Here is an 18,289-nt window from a genome sequence, read left to right as displayed (position 1 = left end):
TGTCTTTGGTTACTTAATCTACATTTTCTTGGGAAAACACTAACAACAGAATAGAATTTATGTTGGAAGATGATTGAAAGCTTGAGACTAAAATTTTTCTACACCTTTAACATCATGTAAATAATCTATATCTATCTTATCTATATCTATCTATCTATCTATCTATCAAATATTTCCACCTCTATATAGGTTACATTTATAGTCTAACACTTTGTAATTTGTTTTATACAAATTCCACATAACTCTCCTATTTTGAAATATTCTGAATATTAAAATGGTATTTTAGCTGGAAATAAAACACTTGTGATATAAATGCACTGTTATTAGCAACAGTTGTGTTATACACTTGGAGGAATAGAGAAGGCGAAGACATTATTTTATGTAGTACAGATTATATCTACTATAAAGTTCAGAGATGATATACTAGTGAAAAACTAGAACATTTTTGTTAACATGTGAGGTAAGGTACTCGTGATCGGAAGAGATGAAAGGTAGTCTTGTCAGAGAGGAAGTAGGCAGCAAGACTAATTCAGCATATCACCAGCAAATTAAGAGTGGGATTCTTCTCTTCTCTTTTGAGCAATTCTGTGTTTATATTAGGAACATTTGATTGTGAAATTTATTAGATTTTTCCATTTTGCTTTAGTTGTTAAAAAAAAAATTCCAGTTAACACTGATTCAGCCATAGAAAAATTTACCAATCTTCATGGAATAGGTTTTAAACCATATTCCTGATTCCATTTCATGGGCTTAGTCTTATCTTTCTCCCACTTACTCCTATTTTTAATATTTTTCATTTTCTATTTCCTTCCTTCTTCCCTTTCTCCCTTCCTTTTTTTCTTTTATAACTATATAACTCATTTATATTACTTTCTGTAATGAGATGGAAACATAAATCACTTATACCCTAACACCAAATATATTGCCCGACCAGGGTAAGAGCTATTTGCTAAATAAATTAAATTAATTGAGAATAGAATATGAAAAAAAGAGTAATCTTACTGACACTTTGAACAATGACATGCCAAGGTTTAGTAATAGATTGGGTAAAAGCAATGAGTTTAGGAAACACTGAATAAGTTTCCGTTCTAATCTGGAATTCTGGTAGGGAAATGTGGAATAGCAGTGGGTATTAACAAGTAATGCAGATTTATGGAAAAATGGTTAACTTTTATTTGAAAAATAATCTCTAGTTGTATATAATCTGTAAAATGCTTCAACTTTTTGACAATCCGACCATGCTTCTGTATCCCTCACTTATGAGTTCCTTTAGAAGGATCAGGGTGTTCTGAGAGGAAGGGCAGTGATGGTCATGCATGTGTCATTACCTGTGGGCTTAACACCTAGGACTGTCCTCACCCACGCCGGGCATAGATAGAGACCCTTTTCTCTAAAATCACAGGTAGTGTTAAATAAAGTTCTGGTTTTATATTGTCAGCATGATCACTCCTTCAGTTTTAGACCTTCCCAGGGTGCATTGGATACAAACATGGTGGACAGTTGGGGAGCGGGTAGGGGCATCTCAAGAGCGACATGAAAGAATGAAGAATACACAATGTTCTTAATAACACGGTATGTGAACTGAAAGTAGGCAGGAGTAAATTCAAATCTTGTGTTTGGGCTCCAACAATAGGGAGCGCTTCTTTCAAATAAATTCACATGAAAATGAGTAGGACCTTAATGTGATATAGTCCAAAAATGTTATATGATTAAATGAGAAGGATATACAAACACGGGCTGTGGTGACAGAGGTAAAGCGGGCTCCAGGGAGATACATGTCATTGTATCCTCTACTCTCGGTCTTGGTCTCAGTGACACGTTTTGGGGGGTGTTGACTAACAGGCACATTCTGGGGTCAGGCTGCTGGATGCTTTCTGTGCAGGATCTCACGGAGAGAATCTTCTCTTTAGGTGAGAGATTGGATGCGAGAACCTCTTCATGTGCCTTCCGACTCCAAGAACTTACGGGCAGGCTTAACATTTTCAGCTGCGAATTTGTGTATCTATTGAAGTCACTTAAAGCTTTTTAACACATGAAATAATTGAGCAACCACCAGTCTTGGTTACTTCCTTTTGTTCCGTGACTAAGTGGTCTTAGTTATAAAAAGTGTTGAGTGGGTGGAAGTCAAAAGTAACGTGTCGGAGACAGAAAGACGGTGGTTAATGCCCTTCAAAAGCCCATCACCACCCTTGGGTTTAAAATAAACTTGAGGAAAAAGATGCCTCATTTGGTCTCATCTTTTTTTTAACCTCTGGAATAACCACAGGAAAAAGGAAAAGAGTCAGACTGTGTGTTGCGTCATTTAATGAAAAGATTAACGTTGTCATCTTTGGGTGATAGTTTTCGAGCCCGTGTCCCATAGCTGCCCTGATGCCCTGTATCCTGTGAAGCTTTCCAGGATATGGTATTACATATACTACATTCATGGTATTATATGTTACCCTGTACATAATGCCTTATGGTATATACAGATGTTGAATTATACTGTGGCGCACCTAAAACTTCTATAGTGTTGTAAACCAGTGTTACCTCAATAAAAAAAAGTCAATGAAACCAGTTCCTTTGTAGAAAAGATACATCAACGTACTTTGCTATAATTTCGATGAAGAAAAAGACCACTTTGTCACCCTCTTGACTCATTTTCTGTTTGAATTTAGCATACCCAGATTAGCCATGAGCATCGCTAAAGGCAGTGGCCTTTGGAAGACATTTGGGTAATGACATTTCCTTCATAATTTGAGAAGCCGTCAGGAGAATATTTATTATGTTCAGGACCATAGCACACTGTGGGGATGGTCTTACTCTCCCCCTCTTGCGCCCCCCCCCCCCCCCCACCAAGGAGTTGCACTCCTGTGTCATCAGCTACAGGATTGAAAGGCCAGGGTGACGCATACCAACCTCAGCTACATCAGCACAGGACCTTGGGCTGGTTCATTCAGAGTGAGGTGACTTTAACCTTCAGTCAACCTGCTGGAGAATCAAGTCAAGAACTCATTCTAGTACTCACTGCAGCACATATGCTAAAAGTGGAACGATAACGAGAAGATTAGCATGGCTCCTGCGCAAGGATGACATGCAAATTCGTGAAGCTTTCCATATGTAAAAAAAAATAAAAAAAATAACTCATTCTAGCCCAGCCAGCACGGCTCAGAGGTTGAGTGTTGGACCAGGAGGTCATGGTTTGATTCCCTGTCAGGTCATATGCCTGGGTTACAGGCTTAATTCCCTAGTGTGGGGCGTGCAGGAGGCAGCTGATAAATGATTCTCTCTCATCATTGATGTTTCTCTCTCTCCCTCCCTCTCCCTTCCTCTCTGAAATCAATAAAAAATATTAAGAAAAAGAAAGAACTCATCTGAGTTTACCATGGATTGGACAGGGAAGCCTGGGCACTGGAAAGTAAGATAAAAGGGAAGGCCTTAGCAGTTTGAAGGGTCTAGAAACTCCTAGAGCTCTATGGCCTCTGGAGTCAGGCCCAGTAGCTTCCCATCTTGTCTCCTCACTTGGTAGCAATGTCGCCTTGGACCAGGGGTCCTCAAACTTTTTAAACAGGGGGCCAGTTCACTGTCCCTCAGACCGTTGGAGGGCCAGACTATAGTTTTAAAAAAAACTATGGCCGAAACCAGTTTTGCTCAGTGGATAGAGCGTCGGCCTGTGGACTGAAGGGTCCCAGGTTCGATTCCGGTCGGGGGCATGTGCCTGGGTTGCGGGCACATCCCCGGTGGGGGATGTGTGGGAGGCAGCTGATCGATGTTTCTCTCTCATCGATGTTTCTGACTCTCTATCTCTCTCCCTTCCTCTCTGTAAAAAATCAATAAAATATATAAAAAATAAAAAAATTAAAAAAAACAAAACAAAAAACTATGAACAAATTCCTATGCACACTGCACATATCTTATTTTGAAGTAAAAAACAAAACGGGAACAAATACAATATTTGTATTTGCATGTGGCCCGAGGGCCGTAGTTTGAGGACCCCTGCCTTGGACAAATGACCGGACCTTTATGAGCCCCGGTTAACCCAGCTGGATAACGTAGAACGTAGAAGCATGGATCTTCAAGGGTTGTGGGTGAGGATGAAATGAAAAGGGTAGTGCCTGCTCGTGGAAATGGCAAACAGACCGGCCCCAGCTACAGTTCCCCAGGGCCTCCCATGCAGTGTCCAGAGTCATACGTTATGCTATGAGTTATGTTAGAAAAAAAATTATCTTTCCGTTTTCACAGACATAGTCTAAGTATTAAGAATTTGTTTGGGGAATAGTATAGAACCCTTTGAAGAGCAACAATCCTCAGTATGGAGATAAGTTATAAGGAATAGAGAGATCATATCTCTGAATTGATGGCTTGTCCTCACTCCCTCACACATAAGTGCCCTTGGAGAAGTCATTTTGCTTTTCTAACCTTTTAAGATGGTCTAGATCAGTGGTCAGCAAACTGCGGCTCAGCAAACTATGGCTCGTGAGCCACATGCGGCTCTTTGGCCCCTTGAATGTGGTTCTTCCACAAAATACCGACTTCTGCGCATGGGCCACGAAGTTTCAATCGCACTGTACCTGTGCGCCCGCACGTGGTATTTTGTGAAAGAGCCACACTCAAGGGACCAAAGAGCTGCATGCGGCTCATGAGCCGCAGTTTGCCAACGACGGGTCTAGATTAGTGGGTGGTCCGTGAGGCCCAAAAGGTTGGCGACCTGGTCTAGATCAAGGGTGGGGAACCGTCTTTCTGCCAAGGGTCACTTGGATATTTATAATATCATTCGCGGGCCTTACAAAATAATCAGCTTAAACATGAGCCTGCTCTGTTTGCTCAAACATTTAATGAACTCACCCCTAATGCCTTGGCAGGGCCAGACCAAAGGATTCCGTGGGCCTTACATGGCCCCTGGGCCAGACATTCCCCACCCCTGTCCTAGATGGTCTCCCATTCTTCTTCCAGGTCGAATAGTCTATGATTTTCATGTGTCTGTGTATACCTGTTATTTACATTTATGTTACATATATGCACATATATTTAAATCTTTCTACCTATATCATAGTTATTTTTTCCCTGGAAATTTCTCTTTATAAGTGTCACCATCCCATGTTGGGGGGTTTTCCTGGGAGAAATGAATGGTTCGAGCACATTGTGGAAGAAGGAAAGCCCTGGGGCTGATGGAGGTAAGCTTTGATAAGGATGAGGAAGTATCACTTAGCAAAAGTGGTTACTGTGCTTAAGGAACTAGGCTCTGAAGTGTGAAGTAGATCAAATCTCGCTGCCGCTGACGGCTCACTTACCACGCGCAGCCCAAGTCGCGGAGCTGCACGCTTTACTAACGGTACTTTTCTAAGCATTTTTCTCAGACACGTTTTCTAACTGCCTTTCAATGTGGGATGAAGCCGGTCCAATAGCTCAAGTTGACTATTTCCAAGTCGTTTAGTCAAATTTCCATGCATCAATCTATGTGGTGCTCTGAATCCATCTGTTAATACTTTTATTTTAGTTCACAGTAGAGAGTTCATTTCCGAAATTACGTGCACATCACTTGTCTTGGGGCTTTCTTTCCTCCTCAAGTTCTAGGTAAAAATGTCCCCAAAACTTGAATTTCATTGCGTGTGCAATCCAAAAACCACCTTTCTCTGAATTCTGGGGAAGAAGGGGAGGTGGAGAGCTTAAATTTCATGGTTTCCACCGCTTCCTGTGTCTTTTCTGTGTTTCATGTGGAGGCTTTATTCGTTATCACCTCAACACAAGGCTCAGACTCCTTGCAATTTGAATGGCCCAAGAAGACTCTATTGGAAAAAAAGGATCTGAGCTGGATTTTGAAGGAATGGTGATTTTTTTGGATGGCAAAGAGAATGAAGGTTACCCCTGAACCCCTCAGATCAGCATCAGTTCTATTTCTTCTTAGCTCAACTCCAAAATAAGCAATCCTCCCACTGTTCCTTCTCTTTGCTACTTTCCCCCACTCTTCTCCCTTCTCCTGGGAAGTCAAATAAGCCGTCTCCACGAGATGATTCACCTGCCACCGCAGGGGCCTTTGTCTAAAACCCAATCTTAGAATCTGGTCTTTTGAAAATAGAATCCTGGTTCTTTATTTTTACAGTTGATTATCACTAAGTGAACAGCAGTTTCATAATAGTGGGAATGCCCACAGAGTGACTCAGCAAAGAGCCACGTTGTTATTCTAGTCTGGGAAGCGGGAACGATTCCTTTAACAGATAGCGTCCAGGAGACAGGGTACCATCCCATCTGCTCCGCATTGCTGTCTTTGTCGTGACGGGTGGACTTCAGCAAGGCAGTAGCTGGATCAGCCTTCCTGAGTGGATGTCCATTCTGTTGGGCCCATGCATGTCCATCTGTCTCTGCCACCATCATGGCTGTTGTGTTCATGACCCCACGATGGGCTGGCTGATGACAGAGGCTCCCTGAGGTCACCTGGCACAGTCATCCTGTCTCCTTGGGGTGGTGGACGATCTCTGCTGGTTGTTACCAGGGGATACAAAGACCGTCACACTGTTGCGTGCCCGGCAGGTCAACCACATGCAGCTTCCCTGGACCTTCCTATTCCCAATTTTCTTTAAAAACATATTTTTATTGATTTCAGAGAGGAAGGGAGAATGGGACAGAGATAGAAACACAACGATGAGAGAGAATCATTGATTGGCTGCCTCCTTCATGCCCTCTACTGGGGATCGAGCCCACAACCCGGGCATGTGCCCTGACCGGGAATCACACCATGACCTCCTGGTTCATAGGTGGACGCTCAACCACTGAGCCACACTGCCAAGCCGGCATCCTGTTCTTTCTGGGTGTAGAGTGGTCTGGTGGCAGTTCAGTGCGTCATGTCTTATATCAGTGCTGTTAGTCCATGTGGGAGAGGGCTTTGCCACCTTGAGCAATAAACACATTGTTCCTGTGTTTCCTCAGAGATTCACAGAACGTTTAGGGAATCTGTGCTTTCAGTGTTTATTACTCTTCTACTGCTCTTTCCTCTTGCTCAGGTTTCGAACCTGCATCTGAGGGCACCTACTGGTTGGGCACCTACTGGACATGAAGTAGCCTGTCCCCCCCAGCTCCGTCCTGCTGTTTTCAGGCCAGTGTGTGGATCACACAACTCTCTTCTTTGAGGAGGAATTCTGTCATTAGAGATCTTTGGCCCCGTGAGTGCAGCCCTGCTGGTCTTCCTGGTGCACGCTCAATTCCCACTTCCCACCTTGGCCTCTGACCTGCTTCTCAGAGCCCTCACCGCATCTGTTTGTAATCCTGAAAGTGACTGGGTGATTGGCCAGTGTAAACCTCAACGTATTTACATCAGTAAGGTCCGTCGCCCTAAACTGAGTCAAAGCGAGTGGGTGGAAAACACAAGTTGTATGGCCTCCTCGAGTTCCCTTCGTGTTTTTATCAGCTGCAGAATTTTCCATCGCCTGTTCTTTTCCTGCTTCTTCGCCCTCACCTCCCTTTTCTGTGTTGTTCTTGGCACTTCCAGTTCTCAGTTACATCTGAAATAAGCTTTTCACACATTGTTCTCATCCATAGCTTACATCCTCTTTTTCCAGGCAGCTCTATCTCCCAGAACATCACAAGGTCAGAGAGATAACCTTGGCCGAATGTGGGAACTAAGGAACGCCGTGTCGTGACGTAGAAGCTACCCTGGTTTTTTCCAAGGCGGCTCCATATATGTCTTTAGGGATGAAATAAGGATTTTTTTAAAAAAAGGGAAACTTAAGTACACAAATCAGTATCTTCACATTCATCAGGATAAAACTCCCTCGTTACTGTAGCAAATCAACCCCAATCTCAGCCGTTTCTATTTTCCACTCACACACATGCTAGTTGGGGTCGCATGCCTGTTCTGAGCGTGGAAATAATTCCTTCACGCCGCTTTGCTGGGGTCCTTTGCCATCACGGTGCCTATCGTCAGCCCTCGAACAGCGCCCACCCCTTCTCCTCCCCAAACAGAACGTAGTTTTGTGGCTCCGTTAGATCAAGGTCAAATATCAAACTTCCATTCAAGGTTAAATACCGAATTCAAGTAAAGGAGCTGCGGAGAAGTAACCCCCCAGGAAATATTGACTGCATAGAAACATTTCTGGAAGGGTCTTTTTTGCTGCTCACTTTAAGAGGGCCTGGTGGACTTACAGTCCACCGAGAGGGCCCCAAGTCGGGGAGCGTCCAGCCAGTCTCCATCACAGCCTCCTGGAATGAGGAAGGAAATCATTACTTTTGGGCTCTACTGTAACTCGTGACATCATTGGCATTGCTTTGAATTTAACCCACATGTTGTTGGGCGACTGACATTGCTCTAAAGCCATATTTTCCCTCCACAATCGAATGACCCACCACCTTGATGAAGGGCCCCACCTTTTACGGAAAGAGGCGGAATTCCTTTCCCACCGTTGATTTCATCCCAGTTGGCACTGCTGTCAGGTATCCTTGTTTCCCAAGGCGGCTGCTGTTTCACAGCTGCTTCGCCCGTCCCCCGGCCTGAATCCTAGATTTCAGGTTTTGTGTTTTAAAATTATATTTTTATTGATTTCTTAGAGAAAGGGAGAGGGGGAGAGAGATAGAAACATCCATGATGAGAGAGAATCATTGATGGGCTGCCTCCTGCACGCCCCCTACAGGGCATGTGCCCTGACCTCCTGGTTCATAGGTCAACGCTCAACCACTGAGCTGCACTAGCCAGGCTAGACTTCCGTTTTGTCTCCTGTTTTTGGAAGGTGCGCAGAACCCTCCATAGAAGATTCTATATTTTGCCACTGGCTTACTTGTAGGAAAGTTTCATTTAGGTCAGTCTCAGAGTAAGACACATAATTTTGCCATTAGGATGATACATTTTTAGCCTTTACAATACTGGTCTCAACAGAAAGGTTGGCACTGTTTCTGTGGTTGATGGGTGTTTTGTGTTTATAGATATGCTTTCATGGGTGTCTTGAGCTCCTACATCACATAGCAATTATTTATATTTGTGATACTTTCAATCACTGTTTATTTCTTCCTTCACATATTTCAGAATTTTTATTTTCAATAGCAAATCGTCATGGATTCCTACTGATATAATATAGCCTGTGTTTTCACACAGAAAGAAACTTTAGTTTATTTTGTGTGAGCTATATGGATTAAAGTGTGCTTTTTATTCAACATCAAGGTGGGGGGATCACTACCCTCATTTCTACCTTCTTAGAGTCCTAGTTTTCTATGATACACCTATTAGAAATAATGTAAACTAAGTCTGAGGAAAATGAGTTTGTTTTTATTTTTTAACTAATATTTTTTATTTTTAAATGTTTTCCTTTTTTAAAAAAACATTTTTATTGATTTCAGAGAGGAAGAGAGAGGGAGAAAGAGAGAAATATCAATGATGAGAGAGAATCATTGATTGACTACTTCCTACATGCCTCCTACTGGGGTCAAGCCCTTGACTGGAATTGAACCTGGGACCCTTGCAGTTCACAGGCTGACACTCTATCCACTGAGCTAAACCAGCTAGGGCTATTTTTCCTTTTCATTGAATGTATTGTTTAACAAAATATACAGGTTTCGGGTGCACAATTCCACAGCACATCATCTGTACACTGTTCACCACCGCAAGTCAAGTCTCCTTCCATTACCATCTATCCCCCCTTTACCTTCCTCCACCTCCCCTCCCCTCACACTCCTCCAACCCAGCAACAAATGAGTTTCAAATAATCCATATGACCAGTTGCCCTGCTTTTAGTATGACAACAGAACACAACCCTTGAACTGAGAATCTCAGATCGAGCAGTTGGATCAGGTTTCTTTAGCCAGCAGATGTCCCCGGAGCTAAACACATCTCTTATAAAACAGCCACACCATAACCAGCAATGCCAAGGAAGGGAAACTTATCTTCCCAAGTGTTCTTGTGTGATATCTTGAATTCATGCAGCTATGATAATATTTTCCTTTTTGAAAATGAAGAGGTGTCTGAAATGTTTGTTTTGACCAATCTGTCCAGAAATTGGATGGCTCCTTAGCATGGCTTCTTGTCAAGACAAAGACCAGAACATTCATTTTATGACCAGTGTGTGTGCTGGACTCCTCATGCTCCACAGCCAGCAGGGCCTGGATGATGTCATGTGACAGGAGTACTAGAAATAGGACCCGAGTCTCTTGTGTTTATATGGACTCAGAACACCTCCAGCCGACACTGAAAATAACTCCATAGTGGGGTAAGGTGTTTGAAGGCCTTTATGGAGGAGTGATTCTTCCTGGGGCTTGAATAATTGGGCTTTGGAACCTGGAAGGAGGTAGGAAAAGGAACTTTAGGTAGAGATTAACCAAAGTGAAGACCAAGGGCTTCAAGAAAAGGCAATTAATCCAGTGTGACGTCACCGTGGGAAGGATACCCAGAGGGGAGTAATGGGAGCTATACCCTGAAGGTCGAGCTGGGAGTGTTTTGAGGTCCAGGAGAGATCTGTATGTCATGGGAATGACATGTCCAGATCTGTGTTTGAGAAGGTGATGCTTGTGGCTGTCCAGAGGGTGGATTGAGAAGAGGCTGGAGAGAGGGGAAAAGAAGGAACATGAGTTACCAAGCAATGAAATTTTCTATTAGGGCAAGGGTAACAGAAAAAAAGCAAGCGATATGCCAACTGCACCCAATAATTGTAGAAGGAGGGCTTGGTGATGGAATGAATGGGGGAGAGAAACACCTGATGATGATGATGATGATGATGATGATGATGATGATGATGATGATGGAGAAGGAGGAGGAGGAGGAGGAGAAGGGGAAGAAGAGGAAGAGGAAGAAGAGGAAGAAGAGGAAGAAGAAGAGGAAGCAGAGGAGAAGCAGGAGGGGACTGGACTCCCTTCCTAAGCCCCTGTTATTATATGACCTGCTAAGCCATAGGAGAAAGCTTAAAGCCGAGCTAATTGGGATGCTGCCCCATGGAAACTCAAGAATAATCCTTTTAAAATCGGATCTGCACATTGCCCCATATCTTCCCTGCGTGCCCGGTGACCGGACATGCCTGTACTGAGGACATCCACGGTATTTCAGTGTGGTGTGTGGGTGGCTGATTATTCCATCCTAGTTCTCCAGGCTATGCTGGATTCTGCATCTTCTTGATTGTTTTTTTTCTGCTCTCTGTAGGCGATCTCTCCAGAGTGATCTTACTGTTCTACTTAGGTGACACTTAGGCCTGCAGACTTGTGAGTGACTTAGGAAATGCCTTCTGGTCAGTAGGGGGCAGTGTCGCCTTGTGGAAGGAGCATGGATTAGACTGGATCCCTTGGAGATTCTGACTTAGTCAGCCTGGGAGGGGGCCCTGAAAGGGGTGCTTTGTTTTGCTAACATTCTAGGTAATTCTGAAGGTTAGCTAAATTTGGGAAGTAGTGATTTGATCTTCCTGAGTCTCAGCTTTCACAGGATTGCTATGAGCATTAAATAAGAAAATGCATCTGGGTTTTATAAACCTTCAACCACCATAAAATAGCAGTTGTTAGTTCTTTTTTTTTTTTTTAAAGAAGACCCTTGCTTGAATTTTTTAAAAAAACTCTTTATTGTTGAAAGTTACATATATCCCTTTTCCTCCCCCCATTGACCTCTTCCAGCCTGCCCCCCACTTCTATCCCAGGCAGTTGTTACTTCTTGAAATAACTTTTTTGTTCCTTTGTAAAGGACTTTTTTAGTTGCTCATCAGTTTGAAGATTGGCTACATGAAAGCATATTATATTTGTTTGATTTTTATGCATTCTCATAACAAAGACAAAACTAATAAATTCTGTCTAATACATATATACAATACATAAAATATAGGATTAATTATATGATAGTTCCATTTAAAATTTTTTAAAGAACTAATGTTTAATTGCAACTTTAAAATAGCCATGCGCATATAAAAATATGTTAACAGCTTGTGCCCTTAATAGTTTAATATACCCATAAAATCTTACTTTTCCTGGATGCATACTAAGTAAACATTTTAGGTTAAACAAAGGTGAACAGACCCAGTGAAATGTATCAAATTCCTAATTGTGATTGTATATATTTTCAGGAACCATTGGGGCTGTCTCATTGTAGACAACCCCAAATGAACTGGATGATAATTTTAGATGCTGAAGAAATGATAGAAAGCAGAAAACCCTTGCTTAAATTTTTGTTAAAACTGAGGAATAAATGCCAGTTAAAAAAATATCCAGGGAAATTAAAAAAGGAACCACTTGTATGTATTTTAATACAAAACATATTTATTATGGACACTGATAATTTAATTAACAAATATATCCTGACTTCCCAGTTTTAAGAGCAATAGCTTAAATTAAATACATCGTTCTTTTCTTCATCCCTTTCAAGCCCAAAGCAATCGAACAACAAGACAACACCAACACCACTTTGTGTCAATGGTGATCTCAAAATATAGTCATCCAAATGAAAGAGATTTCAGCAGCTCAAAACAGTCTCTATAGAATAATATGCAGCATAGAAGTCCATTGACCTTGAAGCTGATAGCATGTCTTAATCAGTTTCCAACCTTTGTTCACAGTTTCTGTGTAGCTGGGATTACCCAGCCCGGTCAGTTCTGAGGAGTTTTCTAGTCCGTAAGTCACTCTATTCACGACAGTACCAAAGTGCCTCCTTCCTTCCATGGCTCTCATTCTCCACCCGGACCTTCTTCAACCCCGAGTCTGGATAGCGTCCACGTTAATCCATTGTGAGTGCTTTCGCCTCTCCCCGGGCCTGTGCAGTCACCCCCAAAGGCCAAGTTGCTCGCCCAGGGAGCCATCCGGGAACATTCCTTCTGGGTACTTGATACCATCTATAATTCCCTCCAGCCGGGACATGGTCACTTGAGACTATTCGCTTGAAGGTCATTGAGAAGATTTAAGTATATATTCGACTTGAGGAACCTGGGGTACGAGTCCTTTTCCATAAGGGTGTATACGATTTTCTGGGCTTCGTCGAAACACGTGGGGGTCGGAGCTTTGATCTTCTTGGCTGTAGATTCTCGAGTGTGAAAGTCAATATTGATCTACAAAGGGAAGTTCTCATTAGTGAACATGCACTTCCAATTTATTGCATATTTTATGACATTACTGTGTGGGTTTTTTGGGAAGCACCTCAAGATAGAGGTGCTTTAAGCCCTCATTTAAATCAGTTCAAATATCTCCTGAATGCCTATTCTAGACCAGACCCATCCTAGGTGTGGAGGAATTAAAAAGAAATATCACAAAAAAGGCTTTGCTCCAAGTTAGCTCATTGTATAGTTGGGTGATGCAGAAAAGGCAGGCATGAAAAATTTAAATGTCCCTCAAAAAAGTGACATGGACATTTAAAATTTATAGGAGGAGAGGGCACTTTATGCAGCTGTTTTTTTGGCTCGAACCAAACATATTTAACTGGAAGGTGGGCACCGCTAACTGGAAGTATGTTGGCCGCTGCATCGTATGTATGTCTGTATTACACTAACCTGTGTTTTATCTTCATCCAAGATAAGCTAGCTTATTAAGAACTTCCTGGCATGCAACTATGGCCAGTAACCCAGGACCCCATCACGTTAGCTAGTTTTGCAAAATGAATCTTTTATCCAATCTTATCACAGATACAGAAAGTTAGATGATCATGGCACTGAACTATATGAACACACCTAAGTAGATAGCTGTGAAATCACGGCACTCCAAAAGGACCTCATTTGCTATGTGTGCTGAAGGATATTTCTGCGCCCAAGTTCCTTCACACATGAATGGGTGATCATGAACTTGATACTCACTTGTTTAGCAGCGTCTGAATGCACAAAGGATTTGTATATTTTCTCTGCCTTGCCATGCAGGAGATCAGACTCCGTCCTTTTGTAGTCCTCGCAAGCCAACCAGAACTCAATGTTCTCCTCACTGAACTCAGACTTTAGGAAACTGCCGAAAACATCTTGACCAGCTAAAAAGAAAGAGAGAGAGGGGTGAGATACTCATATTCATTGAGCCAATAAAGGAATAGCTTGAAGAAGAAATTTGCTAGAAAATACTATCTTATGGAGGTTGCTAAAATAGCTGGGTCATGGTTTGTAGAGATGGAAAGGCCTGATGCCTTCATTTATAGTTTATCTGGGGCTGGACACACTTGTCCACAGCCACAGGCTGCTGAGCAGTGGCTGTGAAACTGTACTTTGCTCCCATCTGCTAATTCAATGAAAATTCTGCTCTGCTAGAGGCTACAAAGCAACCTCTTTTCTTATGTAAGAGTATCTTAGGGAAGCAAACATTGACAAAGGATATTAACATCATGTTTATGACTAACGAGTCTAATTTCCCCGTCTGATTCATATTAGTCAGAAAATGTGAGGCCTCTACATTCCCTGTGTGTGATGCACTGATTGTATTTGCAAGTGTTACTGAGACTTTCAAATGGGCCATTTCTAGATCGTGCATTGGTTTGGCTGAATCTTAAACTAAGTCAGGTCATAAGGTGGATGAACCTGGTTGAGCTGTGTTAGTGGCAAATCTCCTCAAGGTGTTGGTGGGGAGAAGAGGATGAGCGTACACTGGACAGACACACTTCCCATGGACCCCTCTCTCCCGCGTCCTCATCCCAGTGGAATTGCAGTGGCCATGGTAAGAATAAGGCGAACTCATTTCCTTCTTCACCTTCTCTCATCAGAAATGCCTCACAGAACTGTTTAAAAATCGTTCTTTATTGTACCCGTGTTGTGCCATGTGTCATATGATATATCATGTGTCTTGGATTTTGAATCCTTGGCACCTCTGAAATGCTTGCCACAGGCAAATGGGCTGAAGGAGTGAGTTTGTGAATGTGTGAATGATGAAATACTAATTGAGTGAGGGGCTGCTACTGATAAAAATACATGCTCTACTAGGTAGCTTTCAGAACAGCCGTCCACATGCTGAGAGGTTTGGCTGACTTTTAAAAGTGTTAAACCTCAGAACCCCAGCACCATTTACAATTTTGCTCCTATACCAATCCATCCTTGGAAACCTGTGACTGGCTTGGCAGATTGGTCAGTGGCAGCACCAAGGGCTAAGCGATCCTTACGGGGCAATGAGGCACAAAGTGCGGAAACTACCCGTGAGCACACAGAAGCTGGAATACAGCTCTCCACACGCCCTCCTGTCCACAACCCTGTATCTGAATGACACCCTTTAACCTGTTAGCCTGTTGGGCCGAACCCACACACGGTCGGTAGCTCCTCTCTCCTTACCTCGGTTGGCAAGAAGTTTCTCCAGAGACTGAGACCACTGCAGCACTTCATCAGCGGAGAGTCTGCAGGGACAAGGTTGGCACACGTCAGTAAATGTGTTTTTCATAGTCAGAGCAGCTGCTGCCTTTTCATAACGTCACAGACTAAGACCCTAGTCCTGATACATTTTACTAAAACGTGTAAGGAAACAAAATTCCCCTTAGAATTACTCTTGAAATGAAGTTTCCTATGGAATCACTATATAAAAATATCTGTCAATAGAATATGAAAAAAATCCAGGTACACATCTTCCAACAGTACGATAGATAGCAACTATATGCACGCACATGTTGGCGTTTCATTTCTGTTGGGATTAATATGCTCTTCTCCTTAGGCTTGTTACTTAAAATAAGCGAAGTCCCTTAAGCACAGTATTAATCTCTTGCTGGAATACGGGGCGAATGCCTAGACCACTTGTACAAGGATAGTTCAGTGGGTTTGTGTACTTACATGTCCTTGGACCTGGACGGTTTCATCCCAGATTCCAGATGTGGGATCATGGATCTCAGGTATGCCTTCACGTCCATTCCGCTGCAAAAGACACCAAAGTGAGTATCCATACCTCCTCAGTAGGATGCTTTTCATTGATAAAAAGAGAACAGCCTGAAATAAACTCCTCCCGTGACTAAGGCGATCATGTTGTTAGGTTAAGATTGAACCATTTTAAATCCAGAAAAATTCCCCCCCCCCAATTGGATGACCAATCATGATTCGCTGTTTAATGCAACAGAATATACTAAGAACACCCAACAGGTAATTGCTCTGCTCCGGCTAAACGGAGGGCTCACTCCTTCTGCCACTCAAGAGAATCTCAGCCCAAAGTCCCCACGCGAGACAGCGAAGGGAACTTACAAGGTCTTGGGCCTCCTTTTCTGCGTCTTGTCATCCAGCAGCGAATGATCTGTGCCTTGCAGCTCCTTCGGAGGAGCGGAGAAGAGCATTCCGGGCATTTTGTGCAACCTGGGCGCAGGCATGGCTGCTCCTCGCATGGTCCTCATGGGGTGACTGTCTGCTCGCCCACAGCCCCGCTGCTTTATATAGCGCAGGCGGGCGGGCTCGTGCTGCTCAGCCAGTCTGTTTATCAGGCCGCGTTACCACAGACACTGCAAGTTCCTCCTTTCTCGCCGGGCTGTGACGTGGATCTTGAAAAAAAAAAAAAAAAGACTACAGTGATGTGTTGTGGTTGAAACTTAACCAAGTGAGAACAGGTCACTTGATTAGAAGGAAAGAAAATCAAACACACAGAGGCCCCACATCTGCAGCGTTAGCCGTTAGCAGGGTTTGGTTCCAGGGGACGAGTGGGTCTTCGTAAACTGCATCGTTCAGGAAAAGGCCTCATTCGGAGTACTTATTGCATCACATAGAAACTCAGTAGTAGGGACGCTTGCCCCGATGCGTTTGCTAGTCCTCCGCCGTAAAATCCATCCGAGCACAGCATGTTCAAGAGTTCCTTTTTTTTTTTCCATTCAGGAAGCAGTATAATAAATCATTTTTTTGTTTGATTATTTGTGCATGGATCCAGTAGGAAGGAGAGTAAAGAGAGGTTATCTTCCCGGTTCCCGGCTCCAACTCTCAGCCCTTATTTTCAGGGCAAGAAATTCCCAGGTGGGGGCGAGGCTTTCTGCTGGCGAGACACAGGGTGATTTTAAAGGGTGCAGGGACTCTCATATTTATTAGGAGTATAAGGAACCTATCACGCTGATTTTTATACACATTACTGCTTAGGATAAAAATAAAGTAAATTTTTACAAAAAACCATGAACAAGTAGAAGTATAGTTAACACAAAAATATGCCTTACTCTGCAAATATATTGATGGTAAAGAATTGCATAGTATCAGAGGAAAAACTGCTCATGTTCAAACAAGAGTGTATTTGGACAGGCCAATAATGTATATCTACCTTCCACATGTTGGCAGTATCTCTGAAGATTAAAGTGTAGCTTTAATTAAGATTAAGGATTTTTTTCAAACTCCCAAGGAATGAGATGACGGATCACTGGTGGGGTAGAGGGTACCGTAAGCTCTTTGGAGTTTATATATAGACGGTGTTTATCTTTGAAGAGCACAGTTTAACTTAAGCCTCTTTTGAGTTTTGCCCCTGAAAAGACAAAGCAGATGTGACTTAGGCTGCTGCTGGCGTTACTAGGCAAAGCTGAGAAAAGGCAAGACAGCATGGATTTTCCTCACTTGGTTCTGTCATCAGGATAAAAAAAAATATTTGTGAAGGAATCACATTTATAATATTTCAAAATCACTTCCTTCACCACCATAAACATCCACTGTCGGCAGCAAGCGTCATCTGATGTTGGAAAGATAACATCGTGATGCATTAAGAAAGGCAACTGGTGAGATGAGCTGGCCGTGGCTCGACCCAAACAGAAGTGATGGGGCTCAAGGACCAATGACATAAAGGCATTTGTTTGTGGACGGACTCCTTGTGGTTCAGGCCATACTTCAGTTTTCTGTTAAAATCTCCAGCATTGCTCATGGTTGTTTATCTAGTTAACGTCTCATGCCATCTAGATCAGTGATAGCGAACCTCTGACACGCGAACTCATTTTTTTGGTTGCTTTTTCTTTGTTAAATGGCATTTAAATATATAAAATAAATATCAAAAATATGTCTTTGTTTTACTATGGTTGCAAAGATCAAAAAATTTCTATATGTGACACGGCACCAGAGTTAAGTGAGGGTTTTTCAAAATGCTGACACGCCGAGCTCAAAAGGTTCGCCATCACTGCTCTAGATAATTGTGGGTCAGTTATGTTAGAGAAGAAATGGTTTCGTGTTTATTTTGAATGGCTCACTATTATTATCATCCATCTGGACTGATGATTCCCAAAGTATGTTTCTGTAGCACTAATTCCTTTGGTTGTTAATGAGCACGATAAGGACTACAATAGCAGCAGCAAAGGTTATGTGGCCACATAAGTTTGGGAAATATTGGGTCAAAGGTAAATGTTTTGCCTGGCCAGTGTGGCTCAGTGGTTGAGCATCGACCCATGAACCAGGAGGTCATGGTTCTTAGGATAAAAATAAAGTAAAATTTAAAAAACCCATGAACAAGTAGAGGTATAGTTAACACAAAAATGTGGCTTATT

At 42.7% G+C, this 18,289-nt stretch overlaps 1 protein-coding gene and 1 non-coding gene across 2 annotated transcripts; one reads left to right on the top strand and one right to left on the bottom strand.

Annotated features, from left to right (window-relative positions):
- The first annotated feature begins 2,999 nt into the window (after positions 1–2,999).
- On the top strand, positions 3,000–3,103 carry LOC111823338. The gene has a single exon (XR_002826370.1). It is a non-coding gene; the product is annotated as a U6 spliceosomal RNA (small nuclear RNA).
- Positions 3,104–12,166: 9,063 nt separating this feature from the next.
- On the bottom strand, positions 12,167–16,210 carry RGS1 (regulator of G protein signaling 1). Its single transcript, XM_006103192.3, has 5 exons — positions 16,041–16,210; positions 15,639–15,719; positions 15,150–15,211; positions 13,707–13,870; positions 12,167–12,968 (listed from the first exon to the last, which is right to left on the bottom strand). The coding sequence occupies exons 1-5, from the start codon at positions 16,184–16,186 to the stop codon at positions 12,783–12,785; spliced, it is 639 nt and encodes a 212-aa protein (XP_006103254.1). The 5' UTR covers positions 16,187–16,210; the 3' UTR covers positions 12,167–12,782.
- Positions 16,211–18,289: the final 2,079 nt, after the last annotated feature.

Source organism: Myotis lucifugus, unplaced genomic scaffold (assembly GCF_000147115.1).
Source record: "Myotis lucifugus unplaced genomic scaffold, Myoluc2.0 scaffold_468, whole genome shotgun sequence".
NCBI classification, from domain to species: Eukaryota; Metazoa; Chordata; class Mammalia; order Chiroptera; family Vespertilionidae; genus Myotis; species Myotis lucifugus.
Note: the sequence above shows the minus strand (reverse complement) of the source record. Positions and strands in the feature narration are given on the sequence as shown.